General features: G+C 37.9%; 1 protein-coding gene across 2 annotated transcripts; it reads left to right on the top strand.

Annotated features, from left to right (window-relative positions):
- The first annotated feature begins 1,475 nt into the window (after positions 1–1,475).
- surf4 (surfeit 4) lies at positions 1,476–10,484 on the top strand. 2 transcript variants are annotated; one of them, XM_026922470.3, is made up of 6 exons: positions 1,476–1,719; positions 6,279–6,465; positions 7,356–7,432; positions 7,514–7,557; positions 8,251–8,437; positions 9,240–10,484. In XM_026922470.3, exons 1-6 carry the CDS (start codon positions 1,672–1,674, stop codon positions 9,504–9,506), a joined length of 810 nt encoding a protein of 269 aa, XP_026778271.1. In that variant the 5' UTR covers positions 1,476–1,671; the 3' UTR covers positions 9,507–10,484. The 2 variants fall into 2 exon arrangements, with proteins under 2 accessions (XP_026778271.1, XP_053086573.1); XM_053230598.1 differs by lacking the exon at positions 1,476–1,719 and adding an exon at positions 4,208–4,477.
- Positions 10,485–13,375: the final 2,891 nt, after the last annotated feature.

Genomic DNA, 13,375 nt, shown 5'->3' with positions numbered 1-13,375 from the left:
TTAGTAAATTCGCTATTTGTGCTAATTAATAAAGATTGCATGATATGAATTTTCAATAATGATACTGAAACCTTGAGTATCAGTAGCAATATTGATACCATTCGATATTTTTTTCATCAAATCCTACAAAGCTTTAAAATTATATTTTAAAATATTCTGGGCCAAAAAAAAAAAAATGTAAAAATACATGCACAAAACTGCAATAAAAAAAAAAACTCTTTCAGTTACATGGCAAATGTCATAAATACTGTATAATAAGGTGTACAGTATAAATATAACAAACATCAATCCTACTAAAAATTACAATCATAATTTTACATGTAAATATTTCCAGCTCCCAAATTTTTTTTCCATTTGTAAGCCTGCAGATTGAATTTGTTCTTGTTTTTCGTCAATATCGGATCCACCATTTTCTGCTGGTTTCAGAGCAATGCCGATCCTGAGTATCAGATTGTTGCGATTCTCTCTCTCTCTCTCTCTCTCTCTCTTTCTCACTCAAAAAACGCAGCATTTTACCAAGAAACCAGAAAGTGTAAACTCATATGCCCTGAAGAGGAACTGATAAACTTCGCAATCCACTGTTACTGCTACAAACCACTTACAAGCACTTAAACATCTCCAGAAAAAACAAAAAAACAAACAAACAACAAAAAACATGAATGATTACACATGTACTTTCTGTAAACAACTCGTTTGTTAAAATTTTATGATTAGTCTTAGATTATGTGGAGCGTCCGCCGTATGTGTATGTACGAGTAAGTCCCTGTGTATGAGCTGTTACTATAGAAACAATATCATATTAGAAGCAGCGCTTTAATATTAACCTGTTGTTCACGTTACAGTCGGAACTACTGTCTGAGCCGTGCTGTTCTATGAAAATAATACACTCCTACTGACCACACGCACACACACACACACACACACACACACATACACTACTTACTGTATGCTAATAATGTGTACTGTACTATGCGTGTGTGTGTGTGTGTGTGTGTGTGTACTATATATATACACACATACACTAGTTATTGTATGCTAATAATATGTACTGTACTATGCATGTGTGTGTGTGTGTGTGTGTGTGTGTACTATATATATATATATACACACATACACTAGTTATTGTATGCTAATAATATGTACTGTACTATGGGTGTACTATTGTGTGTGCGTGTGTGTACCATTAATATACACACATACACTACTTACTGTACGCTAATAATGTGTACACACACTATGTGTGTGTGTATACACCATCACTACTTACTGTATGCCAATAAATAATGTGTACTATACTGTGTGTGTACCATATATATATATATACACACACACACACACACACACACATACTCCTAATAATATGTACTGTACTATGAGTGTACTATTTTGTGTGTGTGTGTGTGTGTGTGTGTGTGTGGTATGCAGTGTCCAGGCGCGCGCGCTCGCACACCTCCTCGGTACACGTGGCACACACGGCGGGTCCGCGCGACTCGGAGCGCGAGGGGGGCTTATCGCGTCGTATCGTAGCGGCGCGCGCGGGATTGTGGGACGGCGGCGGCCTAGTCTTCACGGCCAGGCGGGGGGGAAAATATCTAACTGTCTGAAATAAGAGAGAGGAAAAAATAACAGAGATTTTATTCTAACAGCGGTGTGTTGACGGAACTGACAGCCATGGGGCAGGAGGATATCATGAGCACGGCGGAGGATGTCGCGGATCAGGTACCGAATAACGGAAACGAATTGTTTTGCTTGTTTTGTTTGTTTTGGTTTTTTTTTTCTAAAGTAGCTCAGATTAGGGTTGATTAGCATAGCCGGCTAGGCTAGTTAGCAAGGAAAGTTGCAGTGGAATTGAATGAGAGGAGGTTGGTGCTAGCTAGCTGAACATGGAGTGTCAAAATATTGGCTAATTTAATGAAAATAATACGAGTCACTGTTTCGTTACTGCGTAACTTTTGCACGACTTGGAATGGAGAAAATATGGACAGGTCTGTAGTAGCTAGCTAGTGTTAGGCGGCTAAATTAACTTTGTAACTTTACAAGTTGAGATTTTGGCTGATTTGTTTGTGGCTTGCAGTAATGTGTCATATAGGCAAGTTTAGCCTCTTTTGCTAACCTAGGAAAAATATCAGAAGCTGTAAACTGACAGTAAACTACTAACTTAGATTGGGTAAGGAAATCTTTCCAAACATTTACCACAAACTGTCGACAGTGCAGAAGTTTTCATAAAGACGTCTTGGTGCAGGTTTAGGTAACGTTTCTCAGATCATTTGCCAGGCGAATGTCAGGTTTTGGCCTGTTTTTAACACAGAAGCGGGATTAAAGTGGCCCTAAAATTAAAATCCGAGCTTTTTGTAGCTGTTCTGGACACCAATATGACAATATAGCTTGAAAAAACACTTTTAAAGATTGACACTTTTATTATTTGTCACTTCTTTGATGACTCATCCTGTACTAGTGTTGTGTTCGTCCAATCAGATGTTTCCTAGAGCGCATATGTCCCGCCCCCAGGGGGCGTGTCTTGCTCTGCAGTAGCAGCTCGTAGGTGGTTGCGAAAGTGGCTTTTTTAAAAATTTATTTATTTATTTATTATTATTTTTAAACTATTTGTTTTTCTAACCATGGCTGGGTTGAAGGAAAAATGGGTGGATTTCTTTATTTATTTCGAAGAGGGCGGAGTTTGTGGGAGCTCACACTTTCTTGGATGAGTGTTTTACCAACTTGGGGTTGTTCAGTGCCGGAACGTCGCTACCTCAGAGGGATAGAGAGCGGAATTCCGTCTTTATACACCGCTGCGGCTTATTCATCAGTAAGAGTAGCATAATATTTAAAATTGATTTATTTTAAACTATTTCTTTTCATTTCCTTGGGTTTTAGCCATTAACCGGAGATGTCAGATGCTAAACGAACAACAGGAACTCAGTGCTGCGTTAAGGTTTAATCTAATGCTATGGAACAAACTAGATAAATGTGTATAATAATAATAATAATAATAATAATAATACTTTAGCTATAAATCCATCACTCTACCATGACGTTGTCTAGACTCTCATCCCCGTTAGAGTCGACAGGCGTGGGTGAGAAATCCTCCAAGAAAGGTTTTCTCTAAATTCTTCACTGTCTCAACTGCTGTTGTTTGTCGTGTCAGTCACTTCAGTCAAGCGCTCCAATATTGCGTCACTCTCACAAACATACGTCAACATACGGAGTAAAATCGGAGCTGTCAAGCCTTTTTCATGGGGACACAAATTCGGTTATATTCAGTTAAGGTGTAGCTGCTTATTTGTTCAGATCCAGCTCCGCCCCCTGGACTTGTGGTTCTGCAGCGAGGACTGTAGGTTTTGTTTATCAGGGTGACGTCTGTAATACTGTAATGGCCACAAGAGGAGCAAGTTCCTAGTTGTATATTGTATATTCTGCGAACCTGGATGTTTGCGTCATGTGGTCATGTGATCACGCTCCAAGCGGTCAAAGAGGCTGGCTCTTATTTCAGTTTGGGGTGAACCATGGTTCCAGCAACAATCTGAATAAAATAATAATCATAAAGTATACGTGAATTATTATTATTATATATTGGTTTTGTGATTCGGGAAGCTTGTCATATCTGGGGGAGGGTCACATCTTCATAGAAAATCACAGACGTGTCTCTGGACTAAAACAATCAGACAATCGCTGAGTCTGATGTAAAACAGTAGGTAATTCGGGCTGTAATTTTCCCAAAGGATGACGGAGATAAACACTGAAATGACCGATCAGGATGGAAATAAAATCATTGAGAAGCAGCTGTAAAATAAGAAATTTCCGCAGCACCCCATGTACATTTAATCCCATCTGAATAGGGCTTATCTCGAGTGTGCTCTGACACGCCTGATCCAATTAACCAGCTGATGAGTTGAAGTAGGTGTGTTAGGGCAGGAAAACACTCAAATGTTCAAGACAAGAGGTTCTCCAGGGCCAGGGTTGGGAACCTCTCATCTAGTGAAACAAATACCTGTGACAGGTGTCACACATGTATCTAAATGATAGCATGCTATTGCTTTATACACGACTTTACGACTGATACTGCAAGACAAAGTTCACTATTGTGTGCCAGCTGTTGCTCAATGGCGTCTTAACACATCCCAGCCACACAGAGTTCTTCACACGCGTTTATAAAAGGCTCTTTGTGGTGTTCTCTCTCTCTGGTGTTGGTGTAACGAGTTATGGACTGGAACGGTGTTGAACTGATTTGGATTTTGTACAAAGATCCAGCAGCATGTCTGTATAATTGTGTGACAGTATAAAGAAAGTAACTGATACATAGCTAAGATGTTACAGAAATAACCTCTATTCTAAAAATGGGATCTTGGAAGCTCAGATTTCAAGGTCAGCGTGTGAAGAACGTTACTGTACGTCTCGGCTTATCCGGGATTTTTTTTTCAGTCACGACAGTACAGGAGATGGACACATCGATCTCATGTAAAGAGTCTCAAAAATAAAGGTACCAAACTGGACTTATTCTTGTTGCGTCCTTTAGTATGGATATATTTTAACCTGAAACATGAGTATAGTATTAGGGCTGGGCAATGTGATGATATAATATTGATATTGTGATAATTAATGTCACAATACACTTTCCTGAGATATTGTGGTGATATCATGATATTATGTTTATGCAGCTGATTTGTATTTTCCATTTCTATTGAGTCTTTCTATCCTCCTGCTTTTCAGTGTTCAGTCATTAATTAGCTTAGACATTAAAATAATAGTATCGTTCATGTAGTTTTTTTAATGTTTTGCATCGATAAGTCATGATACATCGATTGTGTCGCGGAAGTGTCTTAAAGTATCCCCGTATAGTAATCCTTTAAGGTACTTATTTAGGACCTCTAAAGCTTTACTGTAAAAGCTAATTAATGATGTACTCTTAATGGTACTTAAGCGACTAGTAAAAGTACTCTTTGGTAACTTTCTTTCTGAGAGTGTGTGAGCATGTGTATCTCAGGAATGAAGCGAGATTACAGAAGGCTCTTCCTGTCAGTGATATCTCTCTGTAAAGAAAACTGACGACCAATGATTGAAGTTTTAAATAAATTTGGCCTTCATTTTGTGTTCTTAGCAACGCTGTAAACAACAGACAAGCAACCTTGGAGTAAGTTTGCCGGTCTCTGTGTCACATGAATTTCATCTTCTTGTCCTTAATGAAAGTCCCGAGGTACAAGACCTGACATTCTCTCCATGTTGTGCTCTTTACGCTTAGCATTTTTAGAAACCCTTCCACGACACTCCGCCTCGCTTAAGCCCAGGTGATTTGCACAAGCACTGTTTGGCTCCACAGTTCACACACACACACACACACACACACACACACACACACTCACACTCACACATTCCCTCCCACCCAGTGGTCCACATCAGCTTTTCCCAGAATGCCTCAGCCAATCGGTGAGGCAGACAGCTGTATCAGCCCACATGTAGTTACAGCACGAGTGCTCTTTTAATAAACATTCTACACAAGCTTGTTAAATCAGCTGCTTTAAAACGTGGCTGGATAATGAGGGGTATTATGGGGGGGAAATGAGAGCCAGGATGAGTTGAAAGACACGAAACTGGAGAGCTTGACTGCTCAGTGTTGTAGCGTAGTCTGAAGAGATGATGAATGAGCAGAGTAACTTTCCCTTCCTTCAGTTACATCAGGGAGAATGACGATAATTAATTTATTAGAATAAATTTTTTAACAGTGGTGGATATCACAACTCATTGTTATCGAAGCTTATTTCTGTTTATTCCTATAAATCATGTCAGCATTTGACATACTCAATATACATCAATATAATAACTTTTTATTACAGATGACATGGCATTGTGGCTTGGATTTTTTTCCTGAAATGTATTTTAGTATGTTATTTTAAGTGTTAGATTAGTTTATTTGTTTAAGATTGGTTTTTAGATTTACTGCCTATGTAACTTTATTCACTGAAAGTTCAAGGTTATATGAATTAAACATTAAGCTATTAAGAAGTTTTTAAACCAGAACCAGAAGTGTTTGAACAGGAGTCTCAAACTCAAAATAGCCCAGAGACTGCTAGCGAGGAACAGCTGTAGTTTTCTTTAAAAACTGTATACAGTGATTTACAGTGTTTTAGAGATTCTTCTTCATGTTCCTTCATGTTATGGATGATAGTATATACGACAGTATATCTAGAAAGAAAATAGACCTTTTTAAACCTTTCTTTTGAGTTTGTGAATCAGACGATGAAACTATAATGGAATATTAAAATGAGTGCCTCTGTTTTCTGCAGTTCCTCAGAGTGACGAAACAGTACCTGCCTCACCTGGCACGCCTGTGTCTCATCAGCACCTTCCTGGAGGACGGCATCCGCATGTGGTTCCAGTGGTACGAGCAGAGAGACTACATCGAGGCCACCTGGGGCTGCGGCTACTTCCTGGCCACATGCTTTGTGCTGCTTAACCTTTTAGGACAGCTGGGTGAGCTTTCACAAGCATTTGTTATACTGAAGGCATGATGGGAGTATGCTTTAAGACAATGGAGCTCAATTATCAAGCTGGATACGAGTGGATTTATGTGTAAATCGTTGTTTTACATCGTGTAAATCATATGAAGAAATTTGGTATTTGTGAAAATCCTGTAAATTCAGAATAACGTTCGTCTCCTGCTCCTGAGTGTGTGTACGTTTACACATAGGAAGACTAACTATTATAAACCTCGATTTGATCGACTTCAAATCATATAATCTGCAGGGATTACTACACTTTTATATCTGGAATATACTGTCAAGGTTAAATTGTGACTTACCGAGCGACTTATAGAAGAGCTTTGGATTCTCGATCAAAAACACATCCTCAGGCTTGTTCACTAGGTCAGTTACTGAGTACTAGCGAGAAAATGTAATGAAAGCCAGTCGTTTTATATTATTCGCATTAATTCAAGAATACAAAAACTAAAGAAAGCGAGCCAACACAAACCCGTAAATTAAGCAAAATAAAACTAACTATTTAGTCGCAGTATAAATGAAGGATGGGTCGGTCTGTCTGCGCAGAGCCGTAAACCGTAAACAAATGCCTCAGCTGACGGAAGATTTAGCGCTTACTTATTATTATTATATATTATTATTATTATATTATTATTAAATATTTTTATTGGCATAGAAACGAGTCAAAATAATTTCCACTTCTGTTTTTAGACCTTACCCTGATTGTTAATTATACACACATATTTATATGTTGTTGTATTTTGTAGTTCAATCTGTTGATTCATTTCTTCCCATTGTGAATTGAAAGTTGATTCTACTACGTATAATCTTCTTCAAACTTTTCAGCTGTGTGAATTTTCTAAACTAAATTATTTTCCCTTGCAGGTGGCTGTGTCCTTGTTCTTAGTAGAAATTTTGTACAGTATGCCTGCTTTGGATTATTTGGCATTATTGCGCTACAGGTAACGAAACAATCTTTAGCTTTAACAGCAGTTAAAACTTAAGATGATAATCTCAAGTCATTTCTGTATCCTCTGTTTCAGACTGTTGCCTACAGTATCCTATGGGATCTAAAGTTTTTGATGAGGTGAGTGCTACTTCATTTTAGGAAAATTTAGGCCCTTGAGTAAAGTCCTTAGTCTTTAATGCATAGTTCATATTCAGCATATTCTGAAATTAGAATATAATCTTTCTAGTAAAGGATCTGTTAGAAGAGCTAACAGAAACGTGTATTCATTAGGTATTAGGTACACTATAAGCACAGAGGTATGGAGACGAGAGCTGGTGAAGTAACCTGCCAGAGTTTACTACAAAAGAAAAGTAGATCAGGATTTCTACTATAAGCTGTAATTTTCCCCTATTATTAACATGTTATTTTAATCATTTTCAGTGTCAGAAATGTATTTCGTGGCAACGTTTTTAATATGGAAAGTTTGTTTGACAGTAAATTGTGCCTTAAATGATTAACAAATTTGTGTCGTTGTCACTCCTACTGCTGTCTGACATCCACCTTAAATGCACGAGGGTGTTGCACTTACTAATTTAATTTTACAGATCAGGAAACAATTGTGATTTTATTTTGTATATTTTTTAATGCCACCAAAATTAGTTTCTGGTAATGCCACTGCCAGAACACACAACACATAAGGTACTCGTGCTGTTCGATGGCGGATTTGGCCCGTGGGCCTTGAGCTCGACCCGCATGCTTTAATGTAATAAGAAATAAAATTAAAATGTATACACACAGTGATGTATCTGCGCTCGTGGTGTTTGTGTGCAGGAACATGGCTCTGGGCGGTGGGCTGCTGCTACTCTTGGCCGAGTCACGCTCTGAGGGGAAGAGCATGTTCGCCGGTGTGCCTACGATGGGCGAGAGCTCCCCAAAGCAGTACATGCAGCTGGGTGGCCGCGTGCTCCTCGTTCTCATGTTCATGACCCTGCTGCACTTCGACTCCAGCTTCTTCTCGGTGAGACCTCGTCGCACTCCCCTGTAGGCTTGTAGGAATTTGAGTTTGAATGAGGAAATGTACAGAATATAATGGGTTCAGACAACAGCCAGTGGAAGTAGCAGAAACATACCTTGTGTATGTAATTTTCCTAGCAGGAGCAGCTGTGTGAAACTTACGTTGCAAATTAAGAATATGTTTATGTCAGCATGGAGGATTTCTACAGGAATCAATATCTGCAATATTGTAAGTAAAGAGTAAAACGTATCAAGATGATGCAAAAACAGCAAAGTTGGTTATTTGTATAGTACTTTATTTCTTTTATACCACAGCAGTTTTTTTTTTTTAATAAATTCATTTATGTGCAGCTTATGTAATTATTAATAACAGAATGACAGTGATAGATGTTCTGCCATGTTGGCTAGCTAAGTATTTATTTTGTTTGGAACTGAAACAGCCTCCCAGTAACATGAACAGGATTGAACAGTTTTCACTCACTCACTCACTGTCAATAACCATGAAGGGTCACGATGGATCTAGAGCTTATCAGTTTCTTGAAATTATTGAAGCGAAAGCTAGTGAATAGATGAAGAAAATGCTAGTCAGGATTGATTACCGTCCGCGCAGAGGCATCCGCTTTGTGCAAAACGGTTCATGCAGCAGTTGTAGTACATCATCCGGGTGTACAGTACACTACATCTTGAATTTCACAGTGTAAACACACTACAAAAAGTATGCACAATTCTGTGAATTTCATTCAGTTCTTTTTTTGTTAAGTATTGTAACTCTCATCTTCCATTCTGTCCTCCCCTTCCTCTTTTAGATCCTGCAGAACATGGTGGGCACAGCCCTCATCATTCTGGTGGCCATCGGCTTCAAGACCAAGCTGGCGGCTCTCACCTTGGTGGTGTGGCTCATGGCCATCAACGTCTACTTCAACGCCTTCTGGACGGTGCCTGCCTACAAGCCCATGCACGACTTCCTCAAGTACGATTTCTTCCAGACCACGTCGGTCGTCGGCGGCCTGCTGCTAGTGGTGGCTCTCGGTCCCGGGGGCGTGTCCATGGACGAGAAGAAAAAGGAGTGGTAAGGAGATTCCATCTCCTTACACAGGAAAAAATAAAAAAACAAATCCACTGCCCAGGACACAAGGACCCGCAAATCTTAAAACAGCCCAGTACAACTCGGAGCCACCTCCATTCTCGTCTTCAGCTGCCCTTTTGTTTTGTTTTGTTTTTCATATCTCACGCTTTTTGTTTTTACAAATTCACAATGGCAAAAACAAGTTTTTAAGATGCCTGATCATGTCTCAGTAAAGAAAACAGCCTGAATGACAAGGAACTGTCTGAGTTAATGTTGATTTTTTTTTTTTTTCCCCTCTGTCACTGTTGACCAGGATGCTGTCTTTAAAGCATTATAAACATAATTCTGTTGGGATGCTTCACTTCTCATGCGCATTGCTATACGGTTGTTGTTTTTAAAACACTTGAGAAATAGCTGTGAATGTGTATCCATATAGACTCTGTGAAACGACAGTAATTTAGTGCTCTAACTGAAAGATGTTTTCAAATACAGCTGAATAATGAACTGGCGCCACTGATCGTTTGTGGTGCACCTCTCCTTGTTTCTTTCACCCTCAAATCAATCCACGCGTCAAATCAAACGGCCCTTGCGTTTAGGGTGCGCAGGGTCTCCTGTAACACTGGTCGTGGTTCGGATGGGGGGATTTGTTATGTATAAACCACCCTACAGAATAGAAAGGTGGAAGTACAGCGCCTTCTGACTGCTCTGTTTTCGCTCTAGTGGGCTGTGTACTGTCTGAACCTTAGCTAGGACCCAGGCAGTAGACAGACTTGCAGTTTATACACACAAACAAATAAAACACTATTTTACACCTCTGCACAGGTGGAATAGGTCAGAAGAAGGTCTGTTCTGTCACCCAAGCTTCATCTTGATCTGTGTTTTTGCTGTCGATAAAATAACACATTGATTTACAGGAGTTTATAATGTATTTTTTGATTTATTTTCGTTTTCAGGCGGAGAAAAAAATAAAAGCAAAAAAATGAAATCTGCCTCTTTTGTTCGTAAACAGTGTTTCCAAAACTTATGCATTTTTCTCTTCAGTGTTGGCTAAATCTTACAAATTAAGTACAGATACGGTGTTTTTTTAAATTATTGTTATAGGCCCAAATTATGTTCCAGACTCTTTGCATGCTGAAGTCACAAAGGTTGTTACCAATACACAAATTGTGTGCACTTCATGATGATTATACAGATAAAACTTAATGTCACTCTAAACTTTATAAAATATTTCTTATAATTATATTCTATCAAAGTGAAAGATTTAAGAACTGTTGAGCTAAAAATCTTATTAGCAGATATTCTTGCATCATAAAATAGAACAGCCAATCATATTCCAGTATGTAAATACAGGCCCTGCAGCGGAGGCTAGGGGCGTTTCCAGTAAAATGTATAGAATGTAGCTTTCTCGTTGCGGATAAAAGTGTAGGCATATCAGTGGAGGTAAACATCAGTGTTTTAAATACATCTTAAATTCATAACCAATTTGTGAATGATGATGATGTAGAGAAGGACTGCATTTAAAAGTATCAGAGTTACGGGCAAATCACTTAACAAGCTTATTAAATTATTTACAAATCAGTTTATTTAAAAACACTTGCGTGTCCTTTTTCAGTAATAATGGTAATGGTGATTGTTACATTGATTCATTTCAATCTACTGCCTTTTAAATAATCAGATCATCACACAGCTACACATCAGTGCCTTGTTGTGTTTAGTAATTCCTTTTTTCTGATATCACATCAAACTATTTGTTCATTATTTATTTATTTAAGGGAAAGAAACATGTTTACAGGGTTTTATTTAAACACTTTTACTGCAAACTATTTGTTCCAGCATTTATGACCACAATAAATAAATCTGTGATTATTGTTAAAATATGACAGTATGATTTAAAATAAAAAAGTGTACTTAATATAAACTTTCAGGTATCGTGTGACAGGGTAGTAAAGTGGCACAGCAGGTAATGCTGGGTCTGACGAAAAAACAAATCATGCTGATAGGTGGATAGTCTATTTGTGTGTGCGTGTGTTTGTGTGTGTGAGAGACAGATGCCCTGTGATGGACGGTATCTGGTGTAAACTCCGGATCCACAGCGACCATGTCCATGAGAAATTGGTTACTGAAGATGGATGGATGAAATAACATCATATTATTTTCAATGTACCAGCACTGTCTGTACTAAACTGCACCACTGCTCGTCATAAAACTGGCATTTTCAAGGGTGTGTCTCTGTATTTTTAGTATTTTCTTTTTCTTTCAGGAAATGTATGTCTTTTAAATACATTTTAAATGTACATTACATTCACCATTCCTGGTGAAAGGTACAAAATAATGGCGCAGAAGACGTATGCTTGAGGAAAACCAAAAAGTTAATGGAAAAAATAAGTATTGCTCAGCAAAGATATCCCTTTAAATGCTCACATATTAATTATTCTAATTCTCCAGGAATTGCTTTTTTTAAATATGAGATTTGGAAACAAAATAGGCAAAAATTGAACATTTTTGTTAATAACAATATCCCTGAGTACAAAATTATTATAAGTTGTCATGCAGTGGCCCCAAAAAGTATTTGAACACTTAGGCCACACTTACTAATGTATACATTTGTAACTGTGATCTATAATCAAGCCACTACTGAGTGTCCAAATACATTTTTGTGTAATTATGACCAGTATATCTGTTATACATGTGTACATATATATATATATATATATATATATATATATATATATATATATATATATTAAGCAAACAATCTATTTTTTTTAATGTTTTGCTTGAAAAGTGTGCTTATTTTATGTTTCTTTAAAATAAATGTCACTTGCTTTGACATGTTGTTTTCTAATGCAATGAAATTCATACATGTGGAAGTGCAGCACTTTTTTGGGGGCTACTGTATTTGTGAGGATAATAAACAAATAATATCCTCTAGAATGTAGAGACTATCAGATAAACGATTCCACTGCGTACAATGTTTTTACAATCGCAAAAAAAAAAAAAAAAAAAAAATCACAGAAATGTAGATCAGGAGTATTCCTCGACTCTTGATTTTGTTTGACATGCAAGACATCAAATAGATTGCCACATTAGCTGTGATTTTGAAATGGGTTTCTTGTTTGTAATCAAATAAAGAAGGCTGATATAGATCAATAAAAAAAAGAAAGACCACAGACATCCTGATAAGAACAATGAGAAAAGCAGCCACTGACTGACAGCTGAGCTGAACATTTCTTCCTCTTCCGATAAATAGAACTTTTTTTTTCCTGTAAATGTCAACATGGAATTTCCAGCTGATGTTTCCTGAATGGAACAGCTGTCAAATATCAGTGTTATTCACATGTGTTTATCTAACAGGAAGACTTCCTTCAAGGTAGATTTGTGAGATAATGGTGTGTCACATAACAGAAAACAACCTTCATTAGAGGAAACACAGTAATGTGAACAGCTTGTATTACAAAACAGTGTTAGAGTGTGTAGAAATGGGACGGGGTATAAGGGCAGAACGAGGGGGAGCTTTTCCCCGTCACTGCTCCAGCGTTCCTGGTTGGATCCTGAGCTCAGGTTTCTATCTGTACTGAGCTGCACATGTTCTCCTCGTGTCTGTAAGTTTTCTGGAAGCTTCTTACACCTCCCACAAACATGCTGGTGCGAATGAATGAATGATTTTTTTTAAACTGGTTTGATATTTAAGGCTTATCTGTAACTTGCTAGCTTTTTTTTTTTTTTAATTATTATTCATTAGAGGGAAAGAGGGGAAAAAAAACAGTAAACACACTGAAAATAATAAACAACCCATAATTAGAAATGATGCATCCTTGAAATCCAGTTCTCCTGACAGACTGATGATGCAACTTCCTGTGAATCCTATTCATCCAG

This window comes from Pangasianodon hypophthalmus, chromosome 27, assembly GCF_027358585.1.
Source record: "Pangasianodon hypophthalmus isolate fPanHyp1 chromosome 27, fPanHyp1.pri, whole genome shotgun sequence".
NCBI classification, from domain to species: Eukaryota; Metazoa; Chordata; class Actinopteri; order Siluriformes; family Pangasiidae; genus Pangasianodon; species Pangasianodon hypophthalmus.
The sequence above is the reverse complement of the archived record's forward strand: the minus strand, read 5'-3'. Positions and strand labels throughout refer to the sequence as shown.

Excerpts from the sequence above, each read along its gene's own strand:
- surf4 (XM_026922470.3), top strand. The coding sequence starts at position 1,672 with ATGGGGCAGGAGGATATCATGAGCACGGCGGAGGATGTCGCGGATCAG. Across the intron at positions 6,466-7,355 it reads TAACCTTTTAGGACAGCTGG|GTGGCTGTGTCCTTGTTCTT; the intron begins GTGAGCTTTCAC and ends TTTCCCTTGCAG. Across the intron at positions 7,433-7,513 it reads TTGGCATTATTGCGCTACAG|ACTGTTGCCTACAGTATCCT; the intron begins GTAACGAAACAA and ends CCTCTGTTTCAG.